The sequence below is a fragment of the Puntigrus tetrazona genome, chromosome 20 (assembly GCF_018831695.1).
Source record: "Puntigrus tetrazona isolate hp1 chromosome 20, ASM1883169v1, whole genome shotgun sequence".
Classification (NCBI taxonomy): Eukaryota; Metazoa; Chordata; class Actinopteri; order Cypriniformes; family Cyprinidae; genus Puntigrus; species Puntigrus tetrazona.
Genome location: NC_056718.1, coordinates 23,265,128 through 23,278,263, shown reverse-complemented (window position 1 = coordinate 23,278,263; position 13,136 = coordinate 23,265,128). Strand labels below are relative to the sequence as shown.

The 13,136-nt window shown below is 37.5% G+C and overlaps 1 protein-coding gene across 1 annotated transcript in view; it reads right to left on the bottom strand.

Moving 5' to 3' along the window:
• slc35f1 (solute carrier family 35 member F1) overlaps nucleotides 1-13,136 on the bottom strand; it is a 79,083-nt gene that overhangs the window by 33,203 nt on the left and 32,744 nt on the right. The window contains exon 2 of the mRNA XM_043220395.1: nucleotides 9,233-9,408. Within this exon, the coding sequence (XP_043076330.1) occupies nucleotides 9,233-9,408 (176 nt within the window). The remainder of the gene's footprint in view (nucleotides 1-9,232; nucleotides 9,409-13,136) is intronic.

The following is a 13,136-nucleotide window of genomic DNA, read 5'->3' as shown; positions in this document are numbered from 1 at the left end:
AGTTGTGCCCGATACAATGCACTTATTATCAAATATTTGTAAGATTTAATAAATTATATTTTAAAGTCAGTTACATTTTGGTTGCACAAGAATATGATGCAATCATCCTGTGTGTTTCACAACATAAATAAAATAAAAAGTCCTCTTTAAAAGACAAGCTGAGATATTTTGCAGCGTTCGTGCTGGTTTCAAATGACATGTGGACCAAAATGATGTCCGAATTGTACTTGCTCTCTGTCCTTTTCAGCTTTACGGGGATATATGAGGCGTATCATTTTGTTTTCGGATCACATCTATTCCCACCTCCCATTGGTGAGAATGTTAATGGTGTGTGCCATTACATGGACTTTAACGCGATGAGCCCAGGCAGCAGCTGTGACAGAGATGTCATCGTAGCGCTTGTTAAAGGGACTGACTGCGGAGAGCGTGCTGGTCGAACAAGGAAGGGAAAATTACTCTTAAAGACAGGTCATTCGGAGAGACCATATAATAATCCCATTCCCGGAGAGCGCTGACAAATCCCACTGTTACCAGAGCTTCTGAAGATGGATCTCTCCACAGACGAGTCTGGAAGTGCAGAGCCCATATATGAGGACGGATGACGGTTGGTCTCAGGTTGTCAGACAAAAAAAAAGAAAAAATTATAATACAAAAATATATATGTTTCACATGAATGCTGTTCTTGAATGAGTTCTTTTGGACTTCCTGTTCATCAAAAAAAGTAATGAGCATCATGGTTTCCACAACAGTTATTAAACAACACAAGTGTTTTTAATCGTGGTAATAATAAGAAATTTGTCAAAAAATAATTCTTTAATAAAAAAGGAATTTTTTTGGGCAGCAAATATGAATATTCGAATGACACTGAAGACTGGAGTAATGACGCTAAAACAAAATCAGCGTGCATCACGAAAACAAATTACAGTGTAATATATATTCAAATAGAAAAGTTACCTTAAACTGTAATAATGTTGCAATATTACTATTTGATCAAATAAACCCAGTCTTGCAAAGCACAAGAGACTTCTTGTGGCCCAGGCCAAGTGTGTGTGTGTGTGTGTGTGTGTGTGTGTGTGTGTGTGTGTGTGTCTGTCTGTCTGTGTGTGTGTGTGTGTGTGTCTGTGTGTGTGTGTGTGTCTGTGTCTGTTTGTGTGCGTGTGTGTGTGTCTGTCTGTCTGTGTGTGTGTGTGTGTGTGTGTGTGTGTGTCTGTGTGTGTGTGTGTGTGTGTGTCTGTTTGTGTGCGTGTGTGTGTGTCTGTCTGTCTGTGTGTGTGTGTGTGTGTGTGTGTGTGTGTGTGTGTGTGTGTGTGTGTGTCTGTCTGTGTGTGTGTGTGTGTGTGTGTGTGTGTGTGTGTGTGTGTGTGTCTGTGTGTGTGTGTGTGTGTGTGTGTGTGTGTGTGTGTGTGTGTGTGTGTGTGTGTGTGTGTGTGTGTGTGTGTGTGTGTGTGTGTGTGTGTGTGTGTGTGTGTGTGTGTGTGTGTGTGTGTGTGTGTGTGTGTGTGTGTGTGTGTGTGTGTGTGTGTGTGTGTGTGTGTGTGTGTGTGTGTGTGTGTGTGTGTGTGTGTGTGTGTGTGTCTGTCTGTGTGTGTGTGTGTGTGTGTGTGTGTGTGTGTGTGTGTGTGTGTGTGTGTGTGTGTGTGTGTGTGTGTGTGTGTGTGTGTGTGTGTGTGTGTGTGTGTGTGTGTGTGTGTGTGTGTGTGTGTGTGTGTGTGTGTGTGTGTGTGTGTGTGTGTGTGTGTGTGTGTGTGTGTGTGTGTGTGTGTGTGTGTGTGTGTGTGTGTGTGTGTGTGTGTGTGTGTGTGTGTGTGTGTGTGTGTGTGTGTGTGTGTGTGTGTGTGTGTGTGTGTGTGTGTGTGTCTGTGTGTGTGTGTGTGTGTGTGTGTGTGTGTGTGTGTGTGTGTGTGTGTGTGTGTGTGTGTGTGTGTGTGTGTGTGTGTGTGTGGATGGATGGATGGATGATCTCTTTGCCATCATTTGATGAAATACTGGTGTCCTGATTCACTCACCCTTAGGTTTTTCCAGACCATTATGAATTTATTTCTTCTGTCGAGCACAAATGAAGATATTTGTATGAATTTTAGTAACCGAGCGGTTGTTGGTAGTCATTGATGTCAATAACATGGGAAAAATACTATGGCAGCCAAAGGCAACCAGCAGAAGAAAGAAACTCATACAGGTTTGGAGCGACATCTTAAAGTTTAAGTTTTTGGTCATTCCTTTTAATAAAACTTTCCTTTACATCTGTGGTGATGTAGTATAAATCCCGGAGCCCTGAGGTAAAGGTATCACTGTGCGATGCATTAGTCAAAACAAACCAGCTATTCTCAGGAGAACACGAGGCACTTATGATAAAAGCAGCCATTAAATCGATAAATAATGCAGAAATCCTACGTACAGCACGTCTACGTTTACTCCGGCGATTACTAAAAGCCTTACAAAACTAACACGATCGCTCCTGAGAGACTACAGGACCCTTCCAGAGACTCATTAATCTGTTCCCCTGTCTCAAAAGAAAGCCTAACGCTTGGATCAAATGCCCTACTTGCAGGCGTACATTAGAAACCGTAGCCTGATGATTTCGAAGGAAATTAATTACGCACAAATCACACGGACAGGATATTGTTCGATAATTCCTCGTTTGTGTTCTGCACGAGAAAGTTAGTTTTACCGGACCGGACACGAGGGTGTTGCATTTTTAATGATCTGTACCTTTAAGATCATCCTTAAAGAGATAATGCACTGCATAATAAATACTACACTGCCTGGAAAATAGTTTAAAAAATATATATATGTCAATCAATATGCAGTGTGGTCAAACTATTTCGTTGCATTGCGTACTTCAGTTTGCATTTTTAACTCCACGCTGTATCAAATAACTACATCTGCTTTTTCTATATCTAGAATATAGATTCTGCATTATAAACATAATTAAAACCTGAGAGCATGTTGCACACAATATACTACACGCCTCGATAATCCTGTTGAGTAATGTGAGTAAATAATACATAACAAGCTATCAGTTTGGGCATATGAAAGAAATATGTAATATATAATATACAGTATATAGGCCAAATATGATACTCATATAAGCAAACTCCCTTTTTTTTCTTTAGATTTAGTCTAAAAGTTAACTGAACTGCAATATTAAATTTTTTTTGGACTGTTATTTCAAGCTTGACAGGACTATTTCAATTCTATGCATAAATCGCTGGGGTATATTTGTGGCAACAGCCAAAAATACACTGCATGGGGCAAAATTAGCGATTTTTGTTTTATGCCAAAATTCATTAGGATATTAAGTGAAGACGTTTTTTTAATTTCCCACCTCAAATATATATATAATTTATAAATTATATAAATTGTAATAAATTATAAATTTTATAAATTATATAAATTATAAATTTTATAAATTAATTTTTGATTAGTGACGTGCACTGCTAAGAACTTCATGTGGACAATTTCAAAGCTGATTTTCTCAGTATTTTGATATTTTTTTTTGTGCAATAAACTATATAGTAACAAACGATACATCGCTACAAAGATTATTTATCCCATTTTATGACTGGTTTTGCGATCCAGGGTTTTCTAAATGAGTCAGAATGAAGTGAATTTTTACTTAGATCAAGCTAAATAACCTCATTTCAAACAAAAAACTAAGATTATCATGCATACCCCATAATAACGGTCCCTTGTTTCAAGCAAAAACGTAATTTTCTCAGTGCTTTTTTTGGAAAACTACAATTTTGAGATGAAAACGATACAAAAAAATTATAATTTTTCAGGGCACCAACGACACCCTTCAACAAAACCTCCAAAAAGCGCCATTGAATATACGCGTGTGTGGCCGTGAATGTCTTATTCCCACTCAACAGCGGCCGAGAAGGATACATGCACGCCCCATCATCGTGTGGACACAGTTTATTGATTATCTGTCCGTGGGGAGAACAGGATAGAGTCGAGGCGCTGTAGCAATGCAAACAATAAATCTCTTCCCTCACTCCTGCCAGCTCAACACTTCTAATCTGTGTCAGTAAGAAGGAGTGGATACAGCTGGCCTCTAAAAAGCCAATAAAGAAGCTTTCAGGGGTAATCATCAACGCAGAGGACAAAGCACTGACCTCACACATTACCCAGCAATCCTTGCACTCGATTTTGCAGGAGATAATGAAGACGGCGTGATGGATACGCAGCAAACTGACTGCAAATACAAAGAGGGGGGCCTCCTCCTGACCTACAATTTCAAAAGTATTTCACCAGGGCACTGAAATGCATCTGAAGGCCCCAATGCAGATGGAATCACAGAATCCAGTAATAAAAATGGAATTTATAGTATAACACAGAACTGTGATGCAAACTTGATATGAAGTCGCTACGAGTGTCGGTGAATATTAAACCAAAAGACCGCTTAACCTTTTTAATATCGCGTTTTTATTTTAACGGTAAACCATTCATTTGATTTCTTTTTTCATAATGCATTTCTAGTAAATCATAAATCCAGAAAAACTAATAGAGGCAAACGGAATTTCTGAGAGGAATAAAACTTACTATAAATTATTAAACTGTTACAGTTTTATGAATGCAGTTTATTGGATGTGCTTTCTGATTATTAACATTTTGCTTAACTAGTAAAATCAAATGCACAAATATGTTAAAAAGCAAAACACAGAATTTTGGAAAAATTAAACAGAATTTCTTGAAAAAAAAAAAAAAAAATATATATATATATATATATATATATATATATATATATATATATATATATATATATATATATATATATATATATATATATATATATATATATATATATATTTTTTCAAGAAATTCTGTTTAATTTTTAAAATATTAAAATATTATAAGATACTGATAAGCTACTAAACATAGTTTAAAACTTTAATTTTCCGCAAAGCTTCTTTGCACCGATTGAAAAGCGAATACAAATAAAACTTGAATTGAATTAAAATATCCAGAAAAATTGAATTTAGAAAAAAGACACGGAATTCAGTAAAAAATACCATATAGTATCCTATAAGTTTGTCAAAACGTATAAAAGATTTTGTGAAAGGTTACAATTAATTATACATGCTTTTCCATTATTTAATTTTAGAATTTTAACATTTCGATTCAACCACACCAAAACAAAACTACATTTGAGAAAAGTAAAAGTAGATTATAGGGCCTACACACCGCAAGTTAGCCCGCGCCAGAAAACATTGGAAACAAAAAAGCGAATACTTTATGTTAAAAGTTTGAATTATGTGAGCTCTCATTCATTGCCATTCATTTCCATCATCGTAATCGACTGCAGTTAATTTGCGTTAAGCTGCAAAACCCTTTTAAAACCTGATCCCAAGTTGTTTTCAAATCAAATGGATGTGACAAGCCTTGAAAAGAGAAAACCGACCGATTTTGCCGTCGCAGTCCACCAGGAAATCAAGCCCCCGAAACGTCTTAAATATTATTGTGCCCTAATATCAGCCATTCAAAGGGTCCCTGATGCTAGCTCTCTAGACGTGTGCCGCGTAAAAACAAATCGCAGCGGGGTAAAATCAATATCACGGCTATCGCATCAAAATGATTAATTAGCTTATTGAATGCAGCTCTGCGGGGGAGAGTAACAATCGCTTGTTGTACAAAAAGTTGTACAAGCTTGTAATGTCAGATGGCAGTGATGAATGTGAGGGGGCGGGGCTCTTCACTGCCACGCCCCCACCGCTCAAGGCCAATAGGCATCGAGTAAATCGATCTCTACACCTGGGACAGAACCTAAAAAGTATTTTCTTTGTCAATATGACAATAATATCACTTATACGGACAATCTATATTAATAAACAAACAGCCCCCAATGCAACTTTTCGTGACCGAAATAGTTTTAAAAAAACCAGTACAGTTTTCACACACGATTTCCTATCACTTCCCTCGCAGTCTTTTTCGTGATTATAACCGTTATTGCCATGCACTCCGTTTCTCTTTGCCAGCGTCCACTTGGCAGCCGCGGCGCAGCGCTGACAGATTGGTAAGAAGAATTCTGGCATGCAATTGCATTTGTTTTCTATTCCTGAAACAATGGGAGAGAGAGCCATATGCTGGGCAGACACAGTCCTGCTGGAACAACAGCTATCCTGACTCCGCACCGGGCAGACGGGCCGTTTTCATACACTAATGCTTCTCTCCCTTGCTTTAGGAGGCTGTTCTTTCCATTTTATCTTTGAAAATCGCTAAACTCGATACCGGCGCGGCGTATTTGATACGGCACGCTATCAAAAGAACGTTTGCACAATGAAATCGGTGCCTGAAAACGACACAAAACGCATCCGAAAACACTATTTTTTTAAAATACAAAAGAAACATCCCCTGGGAATCGCAAAATGATAGCCCTTGTTCATTTTCAAAGGTTATAGTTAGCTACTCGTATATTCATCACTTCAAATAATTATAAATATGAAATATAGTATAATTGCGGCTGGTTGCCATGGCAACGTGTATCGTCGTTAAGTGTTAAAGTATCTATTAATTTATTCATAGATTAACTAAAAAAAAATAATAAAAAAAAATGAATGCATTTATTTTATTTCAGCTAGTTGCCAAAGCAACATTTATTACTTAAATGGAATGAAATAAAATTGGTTTTATTTCATCTGGTTTCCATGGCGACGCTTATTATTATTATATAAAATATTACTTTATAAATCAATTCTAAATACCTCAACGCTGCACCAAACTAACGCTGCCCCGGAGGTTTAGCTGGATTTAAGCGGGCGAAATCTTTCCAAACTGATTAAAAGTTAGAAAAGGTGTATTTAATATTGGCTCTGATCAGCAGAGTGTAGCGTTCTGGTGTTGCCGTAACACGAATCAGGCTTAATAACGCACAGCAGAGCAAAACGCTGTCGCTCGAAACATTCCTGTCAGCCATCAGCACTAGCCCCGAGTAATTAATAACAGCCTGGCCGCATTAGTACAGGAAACCACATTATGTCTCCACCAGTGAAAAGTGATGCAGTTTTGACTGGAAAGGAGAGAGAGAGATTTCCCGCCGTACTCCTTCTCTCCGGCTCTGCAGCGCCGTGGTTTAAATCCAATTTGAAGGGTGCACGAGGGTCACGACTGCTACAAGCTACACAGAAGAGGTGAGAAGAGACGACGAGAAGGGAAGGAAATGAGAAAGGCAAGTTTCGCTTTACCGAGGCTATTGTAAGATGACAGCTTCGGCGCTGTCGGACCGCAGAAGATGAGCATCATTGTTTGGCCGGAGCTCGTGGACACGGGCCGCCTGACAGGCAGCTGCTCTTGTTGCCCTCTCGTTACTCGCGTTCCCTGCCCACTTTCTGCAGCGTGCGGCCGTGTTTACCGAAGCTGCAGACACAACTATTTGGTCACCGGAGTAGAACAAAAAGACAGCGCCAATTTGGCAGGAGCCGCCGACGGCTCGCTCAGAGCGGCGTGCTTGAAATAATGAGTTTTTGCGTGCAATGTTCAAAATACGGTTCAGCAAGGCTCGTCGATTAAACTGATGCATTACAGGTGGAAAAAGAGCTATGATATCATGACAAAAACCTACCTGCCAATACCCTAGTAACGGTTAAGAATGACCTAACCGCATCTTAAAGTGAGCCTACTGTGAATTTTTAAAAATGACCCATCATGCTCTAAATGATTGAAAACATCCTGCAAAGTTTTACATATAATCACATCCATTTTTTGTTTTATTTTTTGTAATATACGTGTTTAAGGTGTATATTTATTATTGATATATAAATGCAGACACAAAAATGGTATGTTTATATATTAAATATTTATATATATATATATATATATATATATATATATATGATATAATATATATATATATATATATATATATATATATATATATAAAACATTAATATAAATTATACATATATAAATATACATATATATATAAATTTATATAATTATATTTAATGAACAACTCATACATATATACATATATGTTCAAATAATTTGATTATTTACAATTTTAATAATTTATATCGACTATATTAGTCCAAAACTAAAACTCCAAAGCCTTTCTGAGCCAAGGGTACTGTATCATCTAGACATATCCATCTCACTGTACATATAATTACTTAAATGGACATAAAATCTTGTTTTGTCATGGAAGCAGTCTGTTTTAAATGAGAAATACTGAGTTCAGTAGCATTATACTAAACATCTGCTCGCTTAACCAATCTGAACGATCCTAAAGGAGCTTATTAAAACAACCTGATTTCTGAGTTGGTCGGGGAATCACACGCGGTCTGTTATAAATAGACCGTGAGTTGGCATATTTCTCAGCAAGGAACGCGGCGCTATTCCATTTCTATTCCTGGCCTGCTGAAAGTGTGCCAGAAAACATTGTGCCGCTCGGACACGAGGTTCGACATGAAATCAATTAGGAGCACGACACCCGTAACCCGACCTGACATCTGGACATGAAGCGCAAACTGCTGAGAAATATGAAACGTGCAATTACTATTACACCACTTATTATGACTTATTATGCACTCCTATGTTTCAGTTAGAACTACAAAATAAAGGGTTTTTTTTTTTTCCTGCAAAATATGTAAATGCAATCAATTTAATCAAAAATGTGGCAGAGGTAGAATGCTTTTATGCTTTTATTATGTATCGCTTTATTTGGATAATCCACTGCTAAGTCATTAGAGCGTCTGCTTAATATCTTTATCTTTATTCTTGTATCTTAAAACTTCATTTTGATGGGTCCATAAAACACGCTGACTATGAGAAATCTATCCTAACAGTCTACTCTGAGAATTAGTTGATATATAGTTGCAATGTTTCTTACAATTAGCAGTACGTCTAAAATGGACTATCAAAACAAAATGTAGTATTTTATTGCAAAAAAATGCACGCGAACAAGAAAACGTTTTTGTAATTGTACGACATTAAATAATATAATTGAAATAAAAAATGCACGCAAAGGCAGGGCTCCCTTTTCTACAAAGCCTGACATGTTTCTGAATAGAAACAGGCTTAAAAGTTTCTGCCAGAGTCCCAGAAGGGGTCACGCTCGAGACAGAAAAGAGAAATTTAATGAAAAAACTTCAAATAACCTTTTTTTCCGCCAGTCTCATAAAAAATGTATGTTCCTATGGTCTTATCATCACCTTGTCTTACAGACAACCCCGCGTTATGTTTCCATTTGACAGTGTTTTTATTAAACTGCACAGAAACCCGGAGCCGCCCTTACCTTGCCTGACTGCGAGCGTGGTGGTGTAGACCAGAAACAGCAGGATGTAGTTGAGAAAGCTCTGGAACACCGGGGTGTTGGCGTGGTAATCGTCCGCCAGGTATTTGCTGGTCAGGCCGATCCCACAGATGAGCAGCGATAAGACCTGGCCGAGGGCCAGCGTGAGGAGAAGTTCCCTGCGAACAGAAACCCAGGAGTCATCTGCATGTCTCACAGAAGAAAAACCGTGCCGTACTCTACTGTGTGACACATTAAAGCCAAAGTTCGGCCGTAAACTAAACTTCACTGTCAAATTACTCACCCCCAGGCCGTCCGAGATGCAGATGAGTCTTCATCGGAACAGATTTGGAGGAATTCAGCTAATGAATGCAGTGAATGGGTGCCGTCGGGATGAGCGTCCGAGCGGCTGATATAAAATATCCCAATAAGTCCGGTTTACCCGTTTACGTCTCCGAAAATTATGTGTTTGTAAGAAACGAAACTATTATTGAGCTGTTTTACCTTTACAAAAATAATCCACCTCAAAACCCACGGACGTATTTGTTTTTCTCTCCCGATTCCTGATGATTTCTGTCAGAGAAAGCAATATAATGTCTCGTGTTTTAGCTGTTTGAAGTTACAAATATCTTAATTATATAGTTTGTCAATTCACAAGGCAGTCGTGTGGATTATCAGCCGTTAGGACTCTCATTCCGACGGCACCCATTCACTGCAGAGGAGCGAAATCAGTTCTGATTAAGTAACGAACTCATCTGCGTCTCGGACGGCCTGAGGGTTAGTACATTTTTCATCAAATATTCATTTTTGAATGAACTATTTCTTTAAAGGTAGAGAAAAGGGGCAGAAGAATATATCTCAACAACCTCGCGTGGAGAATAACGGTTCTTTATCCTGCTCATAAAAAGTGTCTAATTTGTCTAAGTTTTGCTGAGTGGCAGATGAATTTGCGCTGCTAGAATTTAACTGGACGTACACAAGCACGTCAACTCTTTTCTTTAAAATCTGATAAGCCGTTTATTTTGCTAATGCACGCTCTCTTACGTTCCCCTTTGTTTCATATTGTGTGCAAGTGGAGATAAAAATACTGCAACAACAAAAAAAAAGTGTGAACAAAGAGAAAGGTGCTAATACCATGAGGACAAAACATGTATGAATTTCTGTGAGAAGCTAGCAAGCAAGAAGACGCGTTTCTTTATTTAAATGCTTCCAGTCCTTTTAACATTTCCTTTAGAAGTGCATTGAAATTGCTAGCAACATATTAGTCTTTACGTGGTTCCTATGATATGATTATGCTGGAGGGAAAAAAAATAGTAGCAATCCCAATAATTAAATATTAATAATAAATATTTTTTTAATGCTGTGGTAAAATAGGGCATTTATTAAAAGGAAAATAAAGCAAAAAGATAAATACTATTAAAAATAAAAATAATTAATAACTTAAATTATAAACGTAACAGGACAAGACCTGTACATACAGGATTTTTGAAAGTAAAATCTTTGAAAATATACAAAATATATTAATATATCTCATTTTATTATATTATGAAACTTTCAAATTTTCACTATTTCACTTTCAAAATTAAATAATGGGTTCATTGTGATACCATCCCCATGATTCAATTAGCTACTTTTTTGTTAATAGCATGCAGGTAGTGTACAGGTATCAAATATTTTCGCCAAAAAATGATTTCGAGATGATAATTATTAGATTATCTTTGCGAGCAGCTTTTCAACACCGGTCCATCAAGCAAGCCTTTCAAGAGCTGTACGCCACGTCCTTCCCGTCGCGTTTAAATGGTGATCAAATCGCACCAGCTGCCACGGCGATGCACAAAACCAGCTTCCCGTAATTCATCGACGCAATTTGTGAGATCTGCCAGTTTCTGGGTGCTGCCAGATGGTTAGTTACGGGTGGTGGTTAGTGGGAACGACTAGTGGAGCCCAATACGGTAAGGCAAGTTTAATTGAAGGTGCAGCGTGCGTGCATGTGTGTGTGTGTGAGTGTGTGTGTGTGTCTGTGGCAGTCCAATTGGCAGGATCAGAGCTCTGAGGAGAACGCAGGAAAAGCAGGCGTGTGGAACCGGGTGAGGGAATTGACTGTCAATCAACCGGGCTTAAATGTAGGGGACTTGCCCTCTCTTCAAAAACCCCAGTGAACACAGCGCATACGAAAACAGCCAGTGCTCACCGCACACGCACACACACACACACACACACACACACACGGGTAACGAATGAGGCGCGCGCGCACACACACAGGTTAGTTCCAGAGACAACATGCAGGAGGATGAAAGAGGAGCCGCGTTATCAGAAAACATGTGCTGCATTGGTACACCGGAAAAGAAAATAGGGCAACAAAAAAAGAAAAAAACTTAATGCGTTTGTCCTACCTTTCATACAATCCTCTTAGTCTAGTACAACAGAGATAATAAAATGAATGTTAGGCTTTGGTAGGTAATTGAAAGGTGGATTAAAAGCTACCCAAAAATAAAAGTTGCTGTATTTACAAGAAATCAGAAATGTTTTAATGCATTTCAATAATATGTCCATGTATATGTGTTTTGAGAAGTTGTTTTAGATATATATATATATATATATATATATATATATATATATATATATGTGTGTGTGTGTGTGTGTGTGTATATATATATATATATATATGTGTGTGTGTGTGTGTGTGTGTGTGTATAATATATAAGTGTGGCTGAAACCAAGTTGAACACTGGGGGCATTATACATATACATTTTACTGTAATAAAAGTTTACATACTGAATCGCTTAATTATATTAATTATATTTCTCAGGACTTTAAACAAAACAACTGGAGTGTTGCATTAATTTTAACAATATATTAATATATGAATATACTGTAGAAGGTATACTGTTATATCAATTTGAAACACCTCGTATTCATACTTTAGACTTTTTTTGGAATTTATTCTACTATATTAACTTAAAAAATGCACATGTTACTCTTAAATATATGCAGCTTTATGTGTGTGCGTCTATATAATGCATCAAAACCTCTGTATTTAAATATATATATATATATATATATATATATATATATATATATATATATATATATATATATATATATATATATATATATGCATTGATTCAATCGTGGATTCAAGCTGAATCAACTCGCTGACGGCATTCAAACCAGCTGTGTTAAATGATTCATTAAATTCATTAAAAGAATTAATTAACAAATTCATTCATAATTCATTAAAAGAATCAAATCGTAAGAGTCCTTTGTTCATGTGTCAGATGGCGCTGTTCGTGCCGTGTTTGAGTGCAACCAGAAAAGACAAAGCCGTGTGTTGCTTTATTTATAGTTGCATTATTATTTGCGGTACATCGTATCACGTTTAACTCAGACTTGCAAGCTCATTACTCAGGTAAAATATTATTTCCGTGCTGCGGCCCCGCAGACCCAGTAACGAAGCGGAAAGCGATGCAGAAGGTTAATTAGATGTGCTCACAACAAAAATGTTCATCTATTCAGGTAAAATTTCAGAGCCAAGTGCTGCAATTAACGACAAACAAAACGGCTTTGAGACTTGGAAAAGGTTACTGAGAACTTTGTGTTTTTTGCCGTCGCATCACGAAGCTGTCCTCATTACGAGACGAGAGCTTGTAGGATTGTTCTCGTGTAAAGACGCGGTTTATTGATTTCTTTCGTGTTTTGCGCACTACGGCGTGCATTTACGCAATTAATCGCAGGACCCTGTCCAAAACGGTGCGTTTATTGAGGATATTCTGTCTCGTGGCCTTTATTTAAAGGGATAGTTCATCCAAAAATGACAGTGTGCTAAATATTTACTCACCCTCAGGCCATCCGAGATGTAGATGAGCTTGTTTCTTTTTTTTTTGGTGAAATTTAGCATTGCAGTGC